The following is a 20,898-nucleotide window of genomic DNA, read 5'->3' as shown; positions in this document are numbered from 1 at the left end:
TGAAGAGCCTAGGATTGGTGCCAAAATCTGAAAGTCACAAGCCCCTCTTTTTTCTAACCCTTCTGAGACTAGACTTTTTTTAAACCTGTGTAAAATTACTGAGCCAAATACAGCCCCCAGATATGCCAATGTAACACATACTTATTTAATTGGAGTTCTGTATAACATAAAAGCAGAATCTGACCTATTGAAGGCTGGGTTTTGGTCTCTTAAAAACTGTCATATTCAGTGTCAGTGTGTAGAGCAGAAGAATAAGACTAGAACCAAGGACTTCAAAATTCTAATCCTGACTCTCCTACAGACTCACCGTGTGTTTTAAACAGGTCATTAATTTCTCTGCCTCTCAATATCCCCTATCAGTAAAATGGAAATAAAACTTACTATACCTGCCACAAAGGACTATATTACTTATAGAACACCCACATATGGTCATAAAACAGACATAGTGCTTTACAAAGACAGATAAAGATATATTCCCTACACTGAAGTGTTTGCAATCTAGCATCCTGATCCTGCAAACACTTTTATGCGTGTGCTTACCTTTGTACACCTTGAAGCTAAAGATACTCACATGCAAAGCAAAATACATACATAATAGAAGAACTGGGGCATTAAGGTGGACATTAGTTAATATTTATACAAGCTTTAGATTTTAATCTCTCTCTTCCCCTCCCCCCCCCCCACTGTAATATTAGGTTTGTCTTTAGAAAGGACCGTGTCAGAGAATTTCAAGTGTTTAAAACATAACTTAACTACTGATTTTAGTGTCCTCTCATAAGCTTAAGCACTTCCTCTGCCAAGTCTACCCTCAATTAGTTGGTAAATATTGATATTTCCCTACACAGTTTTAATTGAAAATACCATGGTTAACTGTATTAAAACAAAATAACCCTGCCCCATCCCCACCCCCACTCCCACCCCCAACTTCAGCTTGCTGAATGTCTTTATTTGACAACTAGTAGCCAGTCTTTAAATAAAAAAGAGAACATTATTCTCTCATAGGACAAAGGCAAAGATCAAAAGGTGACACCTGGACTCTCTGGTGGCCAAACCATGTACTCTGCAATCAAAATAGGCCATATGTGGAAACTGGCTGAATTGCAAGTGTTGTTATGAAGGTCATAAATTTGAATCTCTGGATTTCTATGCAAGGAAAATCTTAATCACAATGCCATTTTAATAGCATGTGTATGGGGTAGGGGACTAAGGTTGCCAACTTTCCTGACTGGACGCCATTCACACCAATGGCATCCAGTCCACCCAGTCAGAACAGTTGGCAATCCTAAAGCTAGTAATACAGCGTATGGCCATTTCTAATATGATCGATATTGCAGTGAGAACTTTATGCTTTGGAAAAACTGTTGCAAAAACTAACTGTACATGCAAGTGTCTTTCAATTCCCTAACCTGTTATAGTCAACATTATACCTTATCCATCACCATAGCATCTGAGTGCCTCTCAGTAGTGGTTTTTTTTAAAATACACATACTGCTAAGAGTCTGCTAGAAAAGATGAGTCAAAGAAGTGCACCTATTCCTTGGAGAAACAGTTGGCAAAGGTTTGCGATCGTCCTTAGTTCCCATGGTCCACGGGTGTGCCTAGATTACATCCCTCTTTTGACAGAGGGATGTAAATTAGGCACTTCGAAATTGCAAATGAAGCCGGAATTTGAATTTCCCATGCTTCATTTGCATAATTGCATCATGGCACTCTTTCGAAAAAGCGCTATTTCGAAAGCAAAACTGCAGTCTAGACATGGTTCTTTCGGAAATGGAAACCTCAAAAAAGACTGAGCCTGAAAAACCTCTGTTTAAGTACTGTCTACCTCCCCTCCCCGCATCTTTTAACCCCACATCTCTCTGCTTTCCACACAATGTAGCGTCACTTCCTTTGCACTGCCCTAGATCGTTCACACGCAGGTGAGGAATGGCACAAAGGAAGTGACAGCCAACCCAGCCAACAGCCCCCACAGTCATGTGAAACTAGTGAGTGAAACGTGCCCCCTCGCCCGGCTACGCCTGAGGGACGCGACGGCCCCAGCCGCTTGTCCGCTCAGGCCCCGATCCCGAGGAGCTGAGGGAGCAGCTGCGACTCCCGCCACACGCGGCAGAGGCTGCTCGCCGGCGGCCAGGCCCAGGCACTTCCCGCTGTTACCTGCGGCCTCTGGCGGAGGCAACCGGCGAGTCCCGCCGCTACACCGCACGTGACGAGCCGCCTTCCGTCCCGAAGGTCACCGAGCCAGCGCCGCCTGCTTCCGGGCCACGGGCGCCCGCCCGCCGCACCGCACCGCACCGCACCGCGCCCGCGTCCCTCTGCAGCGCGCCGCTGGGAAGGCCCCAGGGCAGCGCGGTGGGCCTGCCTCGCTGCTGGCCCCGCCTCCCCGCGCCTGCACCACTGGGCGGCTGGCGTGCGCCGCAGCGGGCTGGCCGCTGGTGAGAGGCGAGCTCGGCAGCGGGCGATCGGTTCGGCGCTGCGGAGGGGAGGCGGGTAGGGCCCCCCTCTTGCCGTGGGTCGGATGGAGCAGCGGGGGGAGGGCCGTGCCTTGCGGGAAGGGGGCTGCCGAACGTGTGCGAGGTGGGTTGTGCACAAGGCAGAGCCACAGGCGCACCTCAAAGAGGGCTGCAGTCCTGCGATAACAAAGCAGCAGCAGGCCCCGCACACACCGTCTCTTGTGCTGGAAAGGGGCCTAGCCCTGATTTTTTTTGTCAGGGCTTCTCTCCTTCGGTGCATGTGAATGGGATCTCTGCCCTGCAGCAAATAGATCTAGCTTGCTTGCGGGCTTTGGAGTCTGCTTTTGCCCAGATTGTATGCCAGATGGAGCAGAAAAACAAACGAAGGTGGATCTTTTATATTCACACCGAATGCAGGTAGCTAGAGTCAGGATCTACAGTGGCTGTTTTTGTGGCTGAAGGGCTGCATTGTAGAGAGTGTGTATTATCTCCCATGCCAGTCAGCAAAATAGCAAACATAAAATGTGCATGATACAGTGGGAATTTTTGGGGGATGGGTGAGGGAGGGGGAGAGTAAAGGATTTCACCCCTAGCTACCTCTCATTTTGGGCCTCTTGTTTTAACAGGGAACTTTTTGCTAGTATGTGGAAGGATAGATACCCTTACTTTCAGTGATGACTGGAGCCTGTCTAAAAAAACCTCTGCTTTCAGGTAGTCAAGAACTAAAGCATTTTACAGGCCTCGGGACACTCAATAACTTCTGAAACGTTTCACAATTTTGGAGCCTGATTCAAATCTCTGTTATTGTGAAGATTATATCTGGAGTTAATTCCATTGGCATCACTTGGTTTACTCTGGATTCAGGTAAGTGTAACATCAGAATCTGGCTCCTCTTTGATAAATTGTGTGTGAGGATGAAGCTAGAAGAGGCAAAGACAACCCAGTAACTTTTAACTTGATAAATGGCTCTTCAGATAGCTTAACAGTAGTAGTGGCCAATGTAAATGTGTGTGTGTGTGCGTGCATATGAGAGGAAAGTGGGAATTGTTTTGCTTTTAAACATTCTGTAACTGGTTTTCCATTAATCATATTTTAATGTGAAGTTTGTCTTACAGCTGTGCTATACAGTTCTCTAAGGCACTTGTTGGCTTGGAAAAGCCCTTATTGCAGCATGATGATAAAAGAGGTTTAAAAAAAAAGAAAAAGTAGCACTCTGCCCCTTTATCCCTACTTAGCATCAGTGTTTAACATTGGAGAGTTTGCATCGGAGTGTAGACTAGACACATATTTTACCTTAAATATAGGCTGAGGTAGAGCTAACAATTAGAATTTGATCAGGAGATCTCTTGGTCAGGGGCTCTCTTAAAAGAAAAGGAACTAGAGTCCTAGTTGTCAAATTGAGGAGATGGCACCTAGAGTCCCTGAAATTGAAGGACCAGCTAATTCCTTTTTCCTTCTGAGACAGATCAACTGCGTGGAATTCAAGTTTACCATATGTGCCTTTCATCTGACACCTTAGAACTGAGCACTCTCCAACTTGCATTGACAATGAAAAACCTATCAGGCTTTTCATAAGAGTAGGATAAGGGATGTGAAAGGTTAACTGGTTACCCAGTTAGCCAGTAAGTATCACTCTAAATGGGTAATGCTTACTGGTTCCAGTTACCTAGTAACCTGCAGGGGGCTGGAGCAGCTCCCTGCCTTCTGTAGGCAACTTTGAACTTTTCTTGTTTGGAGCAGCCTCTGTCTGCAGTGGTCCCAGGTGCCCTGCAGGCAGGGGCTGCTTCGGTCTCTGAAGCAGTCTCTGGCCGTGGAGAGCACAGTGTGCCCCACAAGCAGGGATTGCCTGGCAGAGGCTGGGAACTGGGAGCTGACAGTAGCCCCAGCCTAGGGCTGAGAGCGAAAGCCCCATGGGCTGGAGAATGCTCCAGCCGGGCTAGAGTGGTCCCCAGCCCAGAATCCCACCTTTGTCAGGATTTTACTTCCCTAGTATAGATAGCGCTAGTCTCACTGCCTAATATATCCTCTTTCCCTTCAGCTTCCAAACAGTGGTCTTATGCACATTCAGGATGTTAAATAACGATTCATTTACTAGTCAAGTAGTCAATGGAATTTCCGTCGACTAGTCGATAGGCACTTCCGCATTCCTCCTTTGAAATGTACATGCAGCCCAGAGTCCCGCTAACTCCGGGCTGTATGTGGCATGCCAGCTTTGAAATGTACAAGAGTCCCCAGCTGATCCCAGATTTCATGGAAATGCCACAGGGAACCTGGGATCAGCTGGGGACTCCCTGCTGCTTTGAAGTACCCCTTCTTCTCCTCCCCTGATGGAGGCAGCAAGGGGGGAGAATCGACTAGTGCATTTGCTTATTGGATAGTCGACTAGTCCTTAACATCCTTAATGTACATCTCACAAACACCTTTTTCTAAAATTGCCTCAGTGCCATTTGGCTGTTTCCCTCCACTCTAGAGGTAGCTTTCAGTTCTGCAGCATGTAGAACTTTAACGTGCATTGAGACGAAAAGTTACATAATTTTTATCCATTAATAGTTTGTAAAGAATAGTCCATGCATTGTGTTTCATTACACTTAAAAAGCTTTAATGTCCAAAATACAGCATGGATTCTGGCCAGAATGAGGAGGTGAATGTGGTATGAACATATCTTAATGATTAAGAGTAAGAGTCACTTGGCAAGCCAATTAAATAAGAAGACATTGCAGGGTCAAAAGATCTGAGTGATTTCTACAATTTATGTGCAGTACTAGAACAATCTGGATTCTCCTACTAAATTGTGGTGTTGATTATGGGATTCCCACCACATTTGAAGACAGAGAGGTGTTTCTGATTTGAGCACTGTAATTCGTCATTCACGTGTGTAGATTTGGAAATAGGTTTGTGCAAGTACTGACTCCAAACAGCATCATCCCAGATTAATCTGAGGTGTGCAAGATGCGTCCATTCATGTTACACATTGACCCACTGTCACTGCATCAGTACCTGCCATCCCTAAGAACTTATACTCTGGCTTGTGTGTTTGTTAGGCTAGTAACTTCAGTTGGCTGGTTTTAGGGAGAAAGAAATGTGGTGTTCTAGGAATGAATAGAACTAGTTCTAGCCTTATAGCGTGACAACATGAATGAGGCAGCATTTTTTTAAAACAAGTGGTGGATATAAATGGAAGAAGTCATTTTAGTACATAGGGCCAAACTGGTGGGACAAAGCAGGGCAGGGATTTCTCCAATAAATATTTTTGCACCACCTCAGCTGCCTCACAGGCAAATAATTAAAATTTAATGAGAAGCAATTTTCACCTGAACATCTCAAAGCACTTTGCAAACATTAAGCCAAACAAAATTCCATCAGGTAAGAAAACTAATTCTTGAATTATTCTAGTAGCTGAATCATAAAGTTGTTCGGGTGGTTTTTTTAAGTAACAAATTGCAAATCCCATGGCTGATTGAACTTGATATTTATAAACATGGTTGAAAGGTCTTTTTTTTCCACTGTTTCCATCACTTCGTATGGACTCAACTGAGACTTTTCTTCAGAGTGGTGTTTTAGGGTGTGATGTAGCTGGTTATGTTGATTTGTGTGTGGGTTTTGATGTGCTGGGAGAGTTGTATAGATTTGTGGAGATGGTGAAGGAGGGGTTTGTGCTGCATGTGTGGAATGATTGTGCTTTGTGTCTAGGGGGTGGGCCTGGGAGATATCTGTTTTGTGTGGGTAACAGTTGGACAAACAAATTTGGTTGGAACAAATATTCCACGTTGCATGCTGTCTCCCACATATAGCTGACATATACATATCATACTATATCTGTAATAGGGATGTAAAATCCCAGTTAACTGATTAAACCTTAGGTTTAACCAGTTAACTGATTAAGCAGGACCTTGCTCATGCCCCACTCTTTGCCAACAGAAGGAGCCGGCAGCCCAGCAATACAATAGGCCTCCTGACCCCCACAGGGCTGGAGCAGCCCTCTGCCCGTGGTGGGCAGGGGGCTGCTCCTAGGTACCAGTTAACTGTTCCTGAGCTATACTCCACATAGGTGTAATTTGTAAAGTTAAAATAGGTGAGACCTTAAAAACTGGATAGTTAAACCACAAATCCCTATGATGACTCAAACTGGGAATATTTGAACAAAAAGTGTCTTCAATCATGGGTGTAACTGTTTTCATCACTACATGCTCTTTGGACATTCTAGGCTTCAGAGTGACAATTTTCAAATCTTATTGTGTAGATATTCAAAGTCAGACTATGAGTTCATGTCAGAAGAAAGAACTCTTAACTTCAAAGTCCGGTGCTCTATCCAATACACACATTCTCACTATGTTACCCCATAATAGATGTAAAATAGTCTCTCTCCTAGTCTTAAAATGAGATATGAAATATACTTAATATCTGTAACATATGAATCCTGTGATACCAAACTTCATACAATTTTATTTTTATAGAGCAAAATGAACGTAGGAGTTGCCCATAGTGAGGTAAATCCAAACACCAGGGTGATGAACAGTCGTGGAATGTGGCTAACTTATGCACTTGGAGTTGGTATGCTTCATATTGTCTTGCTCAGCATTCCCTTCTTCAGTGTTCCTGTTGCATGGACCTTAACAAATGTGATTCACAATCTGGTGAGTACTCTGTCTTAATTAAGAAATTAATTGATATTAATGTACGTAGGTATGATATAGGAGAGGAGAAAGATACAATCCACTCTAGGTTGTGTGACAATGAAAGCTAAGTGGCCAAACTGTTTTACTTTCTGCAGTGAGATTACTCATAGTAATGTTAGGCATTTACAGTTTTTAACAAGGGCAAAAAACCAGAAAAGGTAAAAAATGGGATTATTAATTTTGGTGTTCAAAGTCTTTTAGTTGAATTGGGGAAACAACTTAAAATGTTTTAAAAAGCTTTTAGAAAACTCAAACAATATTGCAAATCATAAATGCCAATTGGCTTGCTAATAACTATGCACTTTATTCTAGTTATAAGTAGATAACCCTCAAATATTAGTTGGAGTAGCATACAATGTTGAACAAACACTGTGTGTAACCTCCCTGGTATTAGCTATTAATCTAGCTGAAGAATGTGGAGGTGACAAAAATAGGATTTTATGCACTTAATCCTAGGATGGAAACATTTGTTGTGCTTTATGGTTCTTTACACTTTGGAAGAAGGGATTATATTAGCTATATGTGATAGAGGTTAATAATGGGGGATTTTAATTACCCCCATATTGACTGGATACATGTCACCTCAGGAAGAGAAGTGGAGATAAAATTTCTCAATGGCTTAAATGACTGCTTCTTGGAGCAGCTAGTGCAGGAACCCACAAGGGGAGAGGCAATTCTCCATTTAGTCCTGAGTGGAGTGCAGGATCAGGTCCAGGATATAACTGTTACAGGACTGCTTGGGAATAGTGACCATAATATAATAACATTCAACATTCCTGTGGTGGGAAGAACACCTCAGCAGTCCAGCACCCTGGCATTTAATTTCAAAAAGGGGAATTACGCAAAAATGAGGAGGTTAGTTAAACAGAAATTAAAAGGCACAGTGACTAGAGCCAAATCCCTGAAAGCTGCATGGAAACTTTTTAAAGACACCATAATAGAGGCCCAACTTAAATGTATACCCCAAATTAAAAAACATAGCAACAGACCTAAAAAAGAATCACCGTGGCTTAACCACCATGTAAAAGAAGCAGTGAGGGACAAAAAGGTATCTTTTAAGAAGTGGAAGTCCAATCCTAGTGAGATAAATAGAAAGGAACATAAACACTGTCAAATCAAGTGTAAAAATGTAATAAGAAAAGCAAAAAAAGATTTTGAGGAACAGCTAGCCAAAAACTCAAAAAGAAATAACAAAATGTTTTTTAAGTACATTAGAAGCAGGAAGCCTGCTAAAAAGCCTGTGGGTCTCCTAGATGATCGAGCTATAAAAGGAGCAATCAAGGACAATAAAGCCATTGCGGAGAAACTAAATGATTTCTTTGCTTCAGTCTTCACGGCTGAGGATGTTGGGGAGATTCCTGAATCTGCACCGAGCTTTGTGGGTGATGAATCTGAGGAACTGTCCTGGATTGAAGTGTCATTAGAGGAGGTTTTGGAACAAATAGAAAAACTTAATGTTAACAAATCTCCGGGACCGGATGGCATTCATCCAAGGGTTCTAAAAGAACTTAAATGGGAAATTGCTGAGCTATTATCTGTGGTTTGTAACCTATCCTTTAAATCGGCTTCCGTACCTAATGACTGGAAGGTAGCCAACGTAACACCAATATTTAAAAAGGGCTCTAGAGGCGATCCTGGCAATTACAGACCGGTAAGTCTAACTTCAGTACCGGGAAAATTAGTCGAAACAATAGTAAAGAATAAAATTGTGAAGCATGTAGAAGAACATAATTTGTTGGACAAAAGTCAACATGGTTTCTGTAAAGGGAAATCCTGTCTTACTAATCTGTTAGAGTTCTTTGAAGGGGTTAACAAACATGCAGACAAGGGGGATCCAGTAGATATAGTATACTTGGATTTTCAGAAAGCCTTTGACAAAGTCCCTCACCAAAGGCTCTTGTGTAAATTACATGGCCATGGGATAAGAGGGAAGGTCCTTTCTTGGATTGAGAACTGGTTAAAAGACAGGAAACAAAGGGTAGGAATAAATGGTAAATTTTCAGATTGGAGAGGGGTAACTAGTGGTGTACCCCAAGGGTCAGTCCTGGGACCAGTCCTTTTCAACTTATTCATAAATGATCTGGAGAAAGGGGTAAGCAGTGAGGTGGTAAAGTTTGCAGATGATACCAAACTGTTTAGGATAGTCAAGACAGAAGCAGACTGTGAGGGACTCCAAGAAGATCTCACCAAACTGAGTGATTGGGCAACAAAATGGCAAATGAAATTTAATGTGGATAAGTGTAAAGTAATGCACATCGGGAAAAATAACCCCAACTATACGTACAGTATGATGGGGGCTAATTTGACTACGACAAATCAGGAAAGAGATCTTGGAGTTATCGTGGACAGTTCTCTGAAAACTTCCACACAGAGTGCAGCGGCGGTCAAAAAGGCAAATAGGATGCTAGGAATTATTAGGAAAAGGATAGAAAATAAGACCCAGAATATCTTACTGCCCCTGTATAAAAACTATGGTACGCCCACATCTTGAATACTGTGTACAGATGTGGTCTCCTCACCTCAAAAAAGATATTTTGGCCTTGGAAAGGGTTCAGAAAAGGGCAACTAAAATGATTAGGGGTTTGGAACGGGTCCCATATGAGGAGAGGTTAAAGCGACTGGGACTTTTCAGTTTAGAAAAGAGGAGACTGAGGGGGATATGATAGAGGTCTATAAAATCATGAGTGGTATGGAGAGGGCTGATAAAGAAAAGTTATTTATTAGTTCCCATGATAGAAGAACTAGAGGACTCCAAATGAAATTAATGGGTAGCAGGTTTAAAACTAATAAAAGAAAGTTCTTCTTCACACAGCGTGTTGTCAACCTGTGGAACTCCTTGCCAGAGGAGGCTGTGAAGGCTAGGACTATAATAGAGTTTAAAGAGAAACTGGATAAATTCATGGAGGTTAGGTCCAGAAAAGGCTATTAGCCAGGGGATAAAATGGTGTCCTTGGCCTCTGTTTGTCAGAGGCTGGAGAGGGATGGCAGGAGACAAATCGCTTGATCATTGTCTTCGGTCCACCCTCTCTGGGGCACCTGGTGCTGGCCACTGTCGGTAGACAGGATACTGAGCTAGATGGACCTTTGGTCTGACCCAGTACGGCCATTCTTATGTTCTTATATGTGATAGAGGTTTCTTTTAAAATCAGTCTTCACACAGGGCCAGATACAACCCTCACTGAAGGCAAGAGAAAGATAACTGACTTTGGTGGACTTCAGGATTATAATTAAAATCTTTGACCTAGAGCCTGTAAACACTTATGCAGAAAGGTAGAGGTCCCACTGATTTGTATAAAAATACTCATGCATATGTGGTTGCTCACTCAGCCTTAAAAATAATTCTCGTAGGCTATATCTACACTACAGCAGGTTGATGCTCTGAGATCAATCCATCAGTGGTCCATTTAGCTGGGTCTAGTGAAGACCTGCCATATAAACTGCAGATCATTTTGTAGTTAACCCCTGAAATTATAGACCTTGTGATAATTTGACCTAAGGTACATCGACTCCAGTTACATTATCTACATAGCTGGAGTTGTGTACTTTAGGTTGACTTTCTGTGGTATTGTAGAGACAGGCTTTGGGGTCATAGAGTTCAAACCTGGAAGATGATGGTCCCAAGTCTGAGCTCCTGTATATCACAGACCACCAACATCTGTGAACTAAGTCCAACAACCAAAATTATATCAAAGTATGACAGCCAACAGGAGACTAGACTGTTATGTGCCATAGGCAGAGATTAGGAGAGACCGAGGTGCACCAGTGCTCAAGGCCTCCACGATGGCTGGGAAATTAACTGAGATATCACTGACCCTTACTCATACCCAAAGTCACTGCCAATATGAACTGAGGAAAAAATTTGTTCAAGCTGCCTTTTCTGACTTAAGATGCTATAATTTTGCAGAGATCATTTAAAATGTATATATGTGTGAGTATAAACATTGTCAAGGTTAGAGAACAAGGGCCACGGTCAATCAGCTTGTGCCATAATTGAGATTAATTTATCTAGCATCCTGAGACCACCACCAATCCAGTATCAACAACAAGGGCATGTCTACACATTCAATGCTTTCACTAGGGATGTTAAATATTGGTTAACTGAATAGCCGATTAACTGCATGAATTCTTATCGGTTACTCGACTATTCTGTTGTCCCCGGGGGTGAGGCCAGCAGCCAGTATACGTCAGCCCCACTCTCGAGGAGCCCGCTGCCATTCCACACTGCTGCCTCTGTATCAGAAGCAGCAGCGTGGGGTGCCAGGCAGGAGCTGTTCCGCAAGGGGAGCCAGTTTACACACCAGTTCCCCTCGCAAACTGGCTGCCTGTCACCCCGCGCTGTTGCCTCTGATACAGAGGCAGCAGCATGAGGTGGCAACAGCCCCTGTCCAGGGAAAGGGGGTTCTGAGCACTCAGACCCGGCGCAAGTCAGAACTGAGTCAGGCTGCCTGCTTGCCTGGCTCCTAATACCCTTGCTGCAGCGCTGCATTTAAAATGTAAGTCCCAAACCCGGCGCAAGCTGGAACTGAGCCAGGCTATTGGCCAGCCTGCTAAAAAACTTGATGGCAATGCGGGGAATTGTGTGTAGTCTATAGCATTAACTGATAACGCTTTTGCTTATCAGTGTTAGTGGGAGTCAGTGTAAGTTATGTTGCTTGGGGAGAATTTATTCACATCCCCAAGCAATATAAGTTATGCCAACATAAGCTATACTATAGACATAGCCTAAGACAGTGGTTCCCAACCTTTTTGATACCGGGGACCGGCAAACCCATTCACAAACTTTTGGTGGACTGGTAACTTTATTTGCATATTCATTATGAAAACGATGACTATGCAAATAAAATGTTACTAGTCTGCCAAAAGCCCAGCCCCGAGAGCACCCAGTGCCAGTCTTACCTCCTAGAGCTCCCCCCCGCACCCTTCCACTACCTCCCAGCACCAAGCACTGATCCCAGAGTCCCCTGCAACCAACCCCCTGTGCCAGCCCCCCATCCCAAATGCTTCAGTGCCAGCCTCCTTTCCAGAGCTCCACTGCATCCAACTTTCCCAGAGCCTCTCCCAGTGCCAGCTCCCAATATTAGCCGCATCCCCAGAGCCCCCCCCGATTCCAGGCCTAACCCCACAGCCCCCCCATTACTAGCTCAGTCTCCAGAGCCTCCCAGCACTAGTCCCACCCCACCCCACTCACCTAGCCCTGTACTGCTGCCTGCATCGCAGCAGGACTAGGGAACACCACCCAACACCTCCCCTCCCCCTGTTGGGAGAAGCATGTCTCCCCACACCTATCAGCCAGCCAACATTGGCCAGGGGCGGGGTCTCCTCCAGCTGCAGAAGAACGCTTCACTGCGTGGCGGGAGGGCCGCTCAGCGTGGGGGGGGGGGGGTCTCCTCCTGGCCGCAGAAGAGCGCTTCTCCTGCGTAGCTCTCCCGCCGCACAAGGAAGCTCTCTCCTGTAGCCAGAAGAAGACCACACCCCGGCCTGGTGTTGGTTGGCTGAGAGGTAGGGCAGGACACGCCTCTCCCAACAGCCATGGCAAGAGTGGTATACTCCAGCCCTGTGGCCTGGCAGCCACAGGTCCACAGCACAACCACTGGCCTAGGATTTTCCGTGATCTGCCACTATGGAGGGAAAAGATTGCTCTGTTAATGAATGCTGTACTAAAAAATTGCAGTGCACACCTATTCAAAGGCTTGTTTTACCAATTAGACTAAAAGCTACTAAGGGGGCTTTATCACATTCTCTTAATCACTGCTGACTTTAACACTGTGTTTTATGACTACTGATTAACAATCCTGAACTTGTTAGTGCTCTTACTTACAATCTGTTCCATCACATAATTCTTGCTGTGCAATCTAATGGATAAGTCACAAAATTGGGAACCGTGAACTTAGGTTCTAATCTTAGCTTTGGGATTGACCTGCTGTCGTTGAGCAAGTCACTTTAATTCTTTGCGTGTCTTTCTCCTCACTCCACATTCTCCCTGCTTCTGTGCTTTTGTCCGTCCAGGTTGTAAGTATGGCACAAACTCCTTTACTGTGTGCCTGTGTCTAGCACAATATAGCTCTGATCTCTGATGGGGTCATGAAGAGGCTACAGTAATACAAAACAAAAATAATAATGCTACTTTTTTTAAAAAAAAATTCTTCCCTAGGGAATGTATGTATTTTTACATGCAGTAAAGGGAACTCCTTTTGAAACACCTGACCAGGGGAAAGCCAGGCTGCTAACACACTGGGAGCAACTAGACTATGGAGTACAATTTACATCCTCACGAAAATTCTTCACGATCTCTCCAATAATTCTGTGAGTTTTGCACTGTTAGAATCATTCTCTTTTGTGGAGATGTATATATTTTAGAAAGTATGCATCTGTCTGTCTCTGTGAATCTAGTTGTTCAAGAACCGCTAAACAGTAAGAGCTAGGACCACCAAATTTGGAATACAGCTTCCTCTTATCCTAATGTAAAGCAAGGTCAGAGTTTGGTTGTGCCAGAAAATTGGGCTGTGCGTGGAATTCAGTTTTCCATAACATGGAATGGAGGGGTTTGATAGGTGGGTCAGTTATGCTTTGCAGTGACCACTGGGTGCAGCAAGTATGGGGGACAGTTATGCTGCAGAGTGACCACATGGGGGTGGCCGCACCTGGAAGAGTGTGGCCACCTAGGGCTCTCCATATTTCTGGACACCGACCCAAGTAAGTGCCCTGCCTGCCCCCAAACCAATTCCCATCATCCACATTGCCAGATAGGAGGAGCTCCACCAGTCCACAGCCTCCCCGGATGAGCTGCCAGGCAGTCCAGTCCTGGACCTGACCTCCCATCTCCTGCCCTGACTCCTGTACTCCCACCCTGAGCTCCACACCCCCTGCGCTGATCCCATTACCCCTAATCCTGTCCTGAGGGTCCCCCCCCACACACACACCCCTCCCAGCCTCCTGCCCTGATGCCTTCACCTCCCACACACACCTCCAGTCCTATGCCCTGAGTCCTGCATCCCTCACAGCTCCCAGCCCTGAAGGACCCAAGCAATTCCAGGTAAATCTTCTAGTATATATCTATGGAATAAAAAACTTCAGTTAATCTATTAGTGATACTTTTTACGTCTGTTACATCTTTTTCCTTATTTATTTTTGTCTCTGTTTGATGTTAGAGATTAAACTAGTTTACAGTCATTCTTTTCTATGCAGTTTTGATCCTTATTCCTGAAATAGAGGCCCAATTTTGACAAGACTGGTTGAATCTCTCTAATCTGGCATCTTCAGGACCTGACTGGTGCTGAACCATGGGAGGTCAATATTTCTAGCAGCATTAACAACACTTTTAAAAGCCTAGTAAACAGTGGAAGACAGTTAGAGGTAAATTTGAGCTAAATAATAGCACAGAAACTGAGAGCCAGAATTGGTGGCTATAAACAAATTTTATGGGACTGCAGGAAACTTGGCCACGTCCCTGTTAAGTGGACATCTGGCTAACTAAAATCACGCTGGATCACAGATGTTGCCTGACCAGAGAGTGCCAGACTGAGTAAGGTTCAACTTGTATTAACAAGCAAAAGGGTCTGTAGAATTGAGTTCTTTAGGAACTAACGGTACATTTTCCTCAGTAAGTAGCATGTGTCTCAATAATTCAAGTCTCAGTATTTGTAATTTTGGCTTTTATAAACATCAAAAGCGCCAATCTCACACTGTCTATGAACTTTGCCATACTTTTTATTGAGTCAGATTCATAGCACTTCATGTCAGTTTTGCATTCTGAATTATTTGTATTTACACTAGTTACGTAACAATATAAACACTACTAAAGACTTCACACATCTCGGCTGGCGTTGATGGAAATGTGCAAATATTTTTGGAGGGAAATTCAGTTAAGTACTAAAAGTGCTAAACAGCATCTTGCAGGATTAGGTCCTACACCAGAATTTGAAAAACTTAACAGACACCTACCTACTAGCCAAAGGACCTAATCTTCTTGTAAGCAGCCAGATTCAGTGATAAGTAGTTACCAGCAAGCATGGTCCAAGGACAGTGTGCTGATGAGAAGAACGGAGTGTGCCTCTATCTGCCTCAGCTGCTGAGAAGTGCCAAGCTTCCTAGCTTCTCAGGGGCTCCAGAAGTTTATATGGAAAATAGCTAGTTGCTTTTTATAAAACTTGAAGCTTCCCTCCACTTTTCTCACTGTTGTGGGAGAGGTCTTTCTTGGAATTCTCCAACTCAGAGTCTCCCTAGGATAGGGGGTAGGATCCACACTACACTTTTCCTTTCTACTCTTCTAGATACTTCAGGGGAATTAGGTCTCTGCCAATCTGCCCCATACCAGACTTGGATTTTCTGCCCCCTTTTTCCAACTTCATATTAGCCCAATACCTCCCTCTGGTATTTGTTCATAGATGTACTAAGCATCAGCAGAATGAAATTGACCTGATTTTACCCTGGGGGTGCTAAAGTGCAGCAGTACAACATCTGAAAGTCTTGTTACAGTTGTCTTTTTCTGCAGCTTGTGAAAGATGTTAGCAGCAGCAGCAGCAGCAACACTGAACTGTCTGCAGAGTAGAAGGAGAACGCTAAATTGGTTCATATTTAGGAAACTCTCTTTTAAGATCATAAGGACTAGAAACTTAAATTTTTTATCTACACAGAAATTGGTGTCATAGTTGTCTCCATTTTTCAGAGAGAGCCTCCCACTTGCAAGACATGACAAGAATGCAAGAGCATTTTTTTTAAGCCCTGGCTTGTGCTCCCAATATGTAAAAATATACCATTATACCATGTTAAGCAACAGAATTTTGCAGAACCCATCCCCCAAAACCAAGAAAATTCACAATGTCGCTCTTCATTTTATATCTCTTTAGCAAAGTAGTAGATTTTAACAGCAAAAAGTGAGATTACAGGTCCAATAAAAGTGTGAGATAATTGGCAAACTACTGGAATTCATGGCATGCTCTCTAACTTTTCCAGTTGAACTGGTTGTCAACTAGCTAAGCTATAATAGTGAACTTTGCAAACATCAAAAGGGTTGCAGGCTTTTTTAAGACTTTGCTGATTATAGATACACTCAACTTCAGTGTCCTTTTTGTTTTAGAGGACTTCAAATGCCTTGTCACTGAGTTTATTAAACTAATTTAAAATTTGAGAATTATATTAAGATTAAAATATAAAACTAACAACAGTGTGTGCCATTTAAAACATGAGTTCTCAACTAGCCTTGTAACTTCTAAGTTTCAGACCTCAAGTTGAAAGGGTGGAGAGAGGGTTAATCTAGCTTTTACTTTTCAAAACTGTGGTCCCTAGAGTTGTGAGAGAAAGATACTGGGGCCACAATTTACTGAAGCAATAAAAGCTTCATAATCAGGAGAAATATTTGTCCTGTCTTTTGCCCTTGTCCCTGAATCCTTTTTTAGTCTTCTGATAAATTTACAATGTTTAAAAACTTATTTTCATTAAAATCAAAACAACAAGCAAGACTTATCAGCTCTTTGCTTACTTTGTTTCTGCAGGTATTTCCTGGCAAGCTTCTATACCAAGTATGATCCAGCACACTTCATCCTAAACACAGCTTCTCTCTTGAGCGTGCTTATCCCCAAGTTGCCACAGCTTCATGGTGTAAGAATCTTTGGCATCAATAAATACTAATTGGGATATGTGAAACTGAAACATTCTGACCAAAATCTGCCATGGCTACTGCTTTTTCTCAGGTGAAGGAATGGGTAGTCTGCTGTGCCATTTATCTAGTAACATACAATAAGATACTTTCACACCTGAGATCTAACTGCTATTTCTTTGGATGCTGTGTGGAAGACAAGTAGACTTTTACAAGAAGATGCTTCTAAGTATTTAATGTAAATGGTAAATCTTTGAGAGGTTTTCCATGAAGAATTGGGCAGGCCCAGCTCTAAAACTTAATCAGGACTAAGAGAATACATATGCCCAGCCAACAGTAATGACTTGTAAAGAAGGTGTAAATAACTTAGCTGAAATGTAGAGGCAACTTTCACAAATCATCCAGTAGGCCATAATAAAAGCAAGGCAAGTTAGTATGTAGATCCAGAATCCTTTGTCAAAGACCTGGTGAGGCCTTGTGGTTAGATTATGTAAAAGTAGCCAGTTACTGCTTTTGAATAAATTATTCACTTTTGTCGATTTAAGAGTTGTCTGTCTACCTCTAGGTGTTGCCAACCGAATTTTTGTTTTTTTAACCTGGCACCTGCTGTGATCTAATGGTGTACATGTAAATCCATTCTTGAGACCTTGGTTACAAAGATATCTCCAGTCTTCTATGTCAACTCAGGGGATTTCTAAATCACTTTACTACCCTGCTTTTTATATACTAATGAAATGTATCAATGTTAATTTATTTGTTGTTACTTTCCAAACAAGGCTGCTAATCTGTTTTGAGAAACTAAAGCACAGAATTCAGAAAACGAATTATGCTGTAGATTTGGCAGCCTTCTTTGACTGGTAAGCCATGTTTTAATGGTTAAGAGGCCGATAATGATTGTGGGTTTTTTGTTGTTGTTTTTTAAGAGGAGAGGCAGTTCAGTTATGCTATCTGCTAGAATATCTAGAAGATATCACTTTCCCTAGCTAGTTAAATCACAAAGTAAAAGCTCAAACTGGTGGTGGGTAAACAGCCAAGTTCTGGATTTTACTTGTATGGTTCAGCAGAAGAAAATGTAGATGTTTGCATTTCTTGTAACACCTTGCCAAGAAATTCAAGAAACATGCAGGAATCTAAAATTCAAAGGTGATTCCACTACCGTATAGTACTGTACTACTGTTGTGGATAATCAACTCTGTAATTACAGTAAAGAATGTGTATGGTGAGGCATTTAGTTTTGTGTCATGAAAAAGAGATCTTATAACTTACAAGTAAAAGCAGCATAGCATGTTTTGAACTGGTTTGTATTGGGGCAGAAAGGACAGATTCCTTAAGCTTTTATGAGAACTGTGGCCTGGACCTAGTTTAAGCTTTTACTATGGGGATTACATAGGATGAGCTCATGTAGCAAAACCATCACCTAGATAAAGACTTGCCTTGTGAAATTCAATCTAGCATTTAGCCACTGGTGGGTGTAATTGTCTCCCTTATTAGAACAATTTTTCTGAATACTTTGGTTGATGAAAAATTGACTGGTTTGTCAGCAGTGAGTTATGAAATGTCATAACTGAATAGTTCTTATGAACAGATGAATCTTCAAGTTTGGCTAATAATTATGAACAAAGTGATAACTGGCTACTTTAAAAAAAATCAAGTTTGCTTCACAGGGCTATACTAGCTCTCTGGAAGTGTCTTGTTTTTAAAGCATAAATGACAATGAATCTGAGAGTAGGAATCATCATCATTGTACTTTGTACTTTTCGTTTTAGCAAAAAATTACAACTGGTGATAAGCTTTTGTAAATGGATTGTTGATAGTAACATAGAATTAGTGTTTGAAACACTGTGTTAAAACTTGTCTAGAATTGAATAAGAAAGCCTTTTCAATAATTGTGCAACATGTCACTGTAGGAGGCTTTTTCCTTTTCTCCTCAGAGATGGAATATTACTTTTTTTTCTCAATGGCTTATGTGATTTGCAGAATTTAAAATAATTTTCCTTATGATGGATGACTTTATTTCTTTGTAGTATTAAATAAATTGTTAAAACACACATGTGACTTTATTCTCTCCTCTGCAAATAAAAGACTATGTTGTTATGGTGCATTCTAATCCAACCAACTATTCAGTTAATGAAGAAATGTTAACACAAATACTGCACCTCTTCCCATGAGTCTCAACCCACAGCTCTTAGGCTGTTTGTGGCCCTATCAGCACACAGCTGTGGACCATGTGACCTCCTCAGGGACATACAGGTGGTATACATATTGGCTACGTCTAGACTGGCATGATTTTCCGCAAATGCTTTTAATGGAGAAGTTTTCCGTTAAAGCATTTGTGGAAAAGAGCGTCTAGATTGGCACAGACGCTTTTCCGCAAAAGCACTTTTTGTGGAAAAGCGTCCGTGCCAATTTAGACACTCTTTTACGCAAAAAAGCCCTGATCGTCATTTTCGCGATCGGGGCTTTTTTGCGCAAAATGAATCTGAGCTGTTTACACTGACCCTTTTGCGCAAAAGGACTTTTGCCCGAACAGGAGCAGCATAGTATTTCCGCAAGAAGCACAGATTTCTTACATGAGATCATCAGTGTTCTTGAGGAAATTCAAGCGGCCAGTGTAGACAGCTGGCAAGCTTTTCCGCAAAAACAGCTGCTTTTGCAGAAAAACTTGCCAGTCTAGACACAGCAATTGTGGTTATGCATCTTATCTAACCCAGAGAGTTGAATATATGTCTCACAGGTAAATAGGTTGCGAACCACTAAGCTATACCCATGTAATATGATAGAGGTATATAAAATCATGAGTGGTGGGTAACCTGCAGCCCGCAGGCCATATGCGCCCCATTGTGGGGGTCCTATATCTGGCCCATGAGACATTTTGTTTACCTTTGCGCGTGCAGGGATGCCATATTCCACTGGTTTCCGTCCATATCATTCTTTTCCTATTAGTATTACCAAAGTGACACAAACATAAAGTAAGGGCATATGAAATGAGGTGCATGCTGCTTGTACACAACATTGACTGTGAGTCCCACGTGCTTTCTCTGCATCCAGTCGAAGTGCCGCTATGGTTCAATCATCATACCCTGGAAATTCTAAGCATTCAAGTGCAGTTAGCAAAATTACCTTATTCCAGGAGACTGTCTTGGTTACAACAATCTTTTAGCCCACTGAGATGAAGAAGGGACACTCATGCAGCCCACTTATTAGCCTAGGTGCCCGTCACTGGTGTAGAGAACCATACAGGCAGTCCCCCGGTTACGTACATGATAGGGACTGTAGGTTTGTTCTTAAGTTGAATTGTATGTAAGTCGGAACTGGTACATATTTTGGGGGGGACGGCGAGCTGGAGTTAGGTGGAAAAGACCCTGATTCTCACACAACTTCCTTATTCTAAGAAAAACACATAGGGCTTGTCTACACTGGCCCCTTTTCCGGAAGGGGCATGTAAATTTCATGAGTCGTAGTAGGGAAATGCGCAGGGGATTTAAATATCCCCCGTGGCATTTAAATAAAACTGTCCGCCGCTTTTTTCCGGCTTTTAAAAAAGCCGGAAAAGAGCGTCTACACTGGCCCCGATCCTCCAGAAAAAGCGCCCTTTTCCGGAGGCTCTTATTCCTACTTTGAAGTTTTACAGAAAAAAACAACAAATGGTTTGGTAGCACTTTCTAGACTAACAAAACATATAGATGGTATCATGAGCTTTCATAGTTTTGTCTAGAAAGTGCCACCAGACCAGTTGCTTTTCTTCCTGTAATAGACGAACTTGGCCACCCCCTAAGGCTTCTGCTAGGTTGATAATGTCCCAACCAACCTTCATCACGATTGGGCCCATTAGCATGGGCACTGACTTTGCGATGAACTCTTCATTCCAAAGCGTCCCTGTGTTTCGGGCGAGTAGAAGACCCGTGTGCTGGGGGGAGCGCGCGGGGCCCCCCCCTAGCTGAAATGGGACCGGCCTCCGGTGTCGCCTGACGCTCGGGATCAGCAAACCAAGCAACTGCTGCGGGCCGGGCGGCTACAACGTCCCGTGGTTTGGCGCCGGAGCCCAGGCATTCCCCCGGCTTTAGCCTGCAGGGAGCGCAACCTCGCTCTGCCTTCGCCGCCGCGGGGCGGAGTCTTCCCCGGTGCGGCTCTCGGGTCCCGCCTAACGGCTGGCGCGGCGCCGGGTGATGGCGGGAGA

At 43.2% G+C, this 20,898-nt stretch overlaps 2 protein-coding genes and 1 long non-coding RNA gene across 7 annotated transcripts in view; 1 reads left to right on the top strand and 2 right to left on the bottom strand.

Annotated features, from left to right (window-relative positions):
• Positions 1-2,293, bottom strand: part of PMS1 (PMS1 homolog 1, mismatch repair system component) — an 86,176-nt gene extending 83,883 nt beyond the window's left edge. The window contains 1 exon segment of the mRNA XM_075934175.2: positions 2,155-2,293. The gene's annotated coding sequence lies outside the window, so the exon portion shown is untranslated.
• ORMDL1 (ORMDL sphingolipid biosynthesis regulator 1) lies at positions 1,938-18,769 on the top strand. Of its 5 annotated transcripts, none has more exons than XM_089779863.1 (5): positions 1,938-1,985; positions 3,162-3,314; positions 6,905-7,084; positions 13,278-13,429; positions 16,618-18,769. In XM_089779863.1, the coding sequence occupies exons 3-5, from the start codon at positions 6,911-6,913 to the stop codon at positions 16,751-16,753; spliced, it is 462 nt and encodes a 153-aa protein (XP_089635989.1). In that variant the 5' UTR covers positions 1,938-1,985; positions 3,162-3,314; positions 6,905-6,910; the 3' UTR covers positions 16,754-18,769. The 5 variants fall into 5 exon arrangements, with proteins under 5 accessions (XP_089635989.1, XP_089635986.1, XP_089635987.1 ...); XM_089779860.1 differs by lacking the exon at positions 1,938-1,985 and adding an exon at positions 2,288-2,432; XM_089779861.1 differs by lacking the exon at positions 1,938-1,985 and adding an exon at positions 2,288-2,432 and having other exon boundaries at positions 3,077-3,314.
• LOC112544166 (uncharacterized) lies at positions 17,616-20,655 on the bottom strand. The gene is made up of 2 exons (XR_016350101.1): positions 20,530-20,655; positions 17,616-19,657 (listed from the first exon to the last, which is right to left on the bottom strand). It is a non-coding gene; the product is annotated as an uncharacterized LOC112544166 (long non-coding RNA).
• Positions 20,656-20,898: the final 243 nt, after the last annotated feature.

This window comes from Pelodiscus sinensis, chromosome 7, assembly GCF_052426305.1.
Source record: "Pelodiscus sinensis isolate ZL-2025 chromosome 7, ASM5242630v1, whole genome shotgun sequence".
Taxonomy (NCBI): Eukaryota; Metazoa; Chordata; order Testudines; family Trionychidae; genus Pelodiscus; species Pelodiscus sinensis.
The sequence above is the reverse complement of the archived record's forward strand: the minus strand, read 5'-3'. Positions and strand labels throughout refer to the sequence as shown.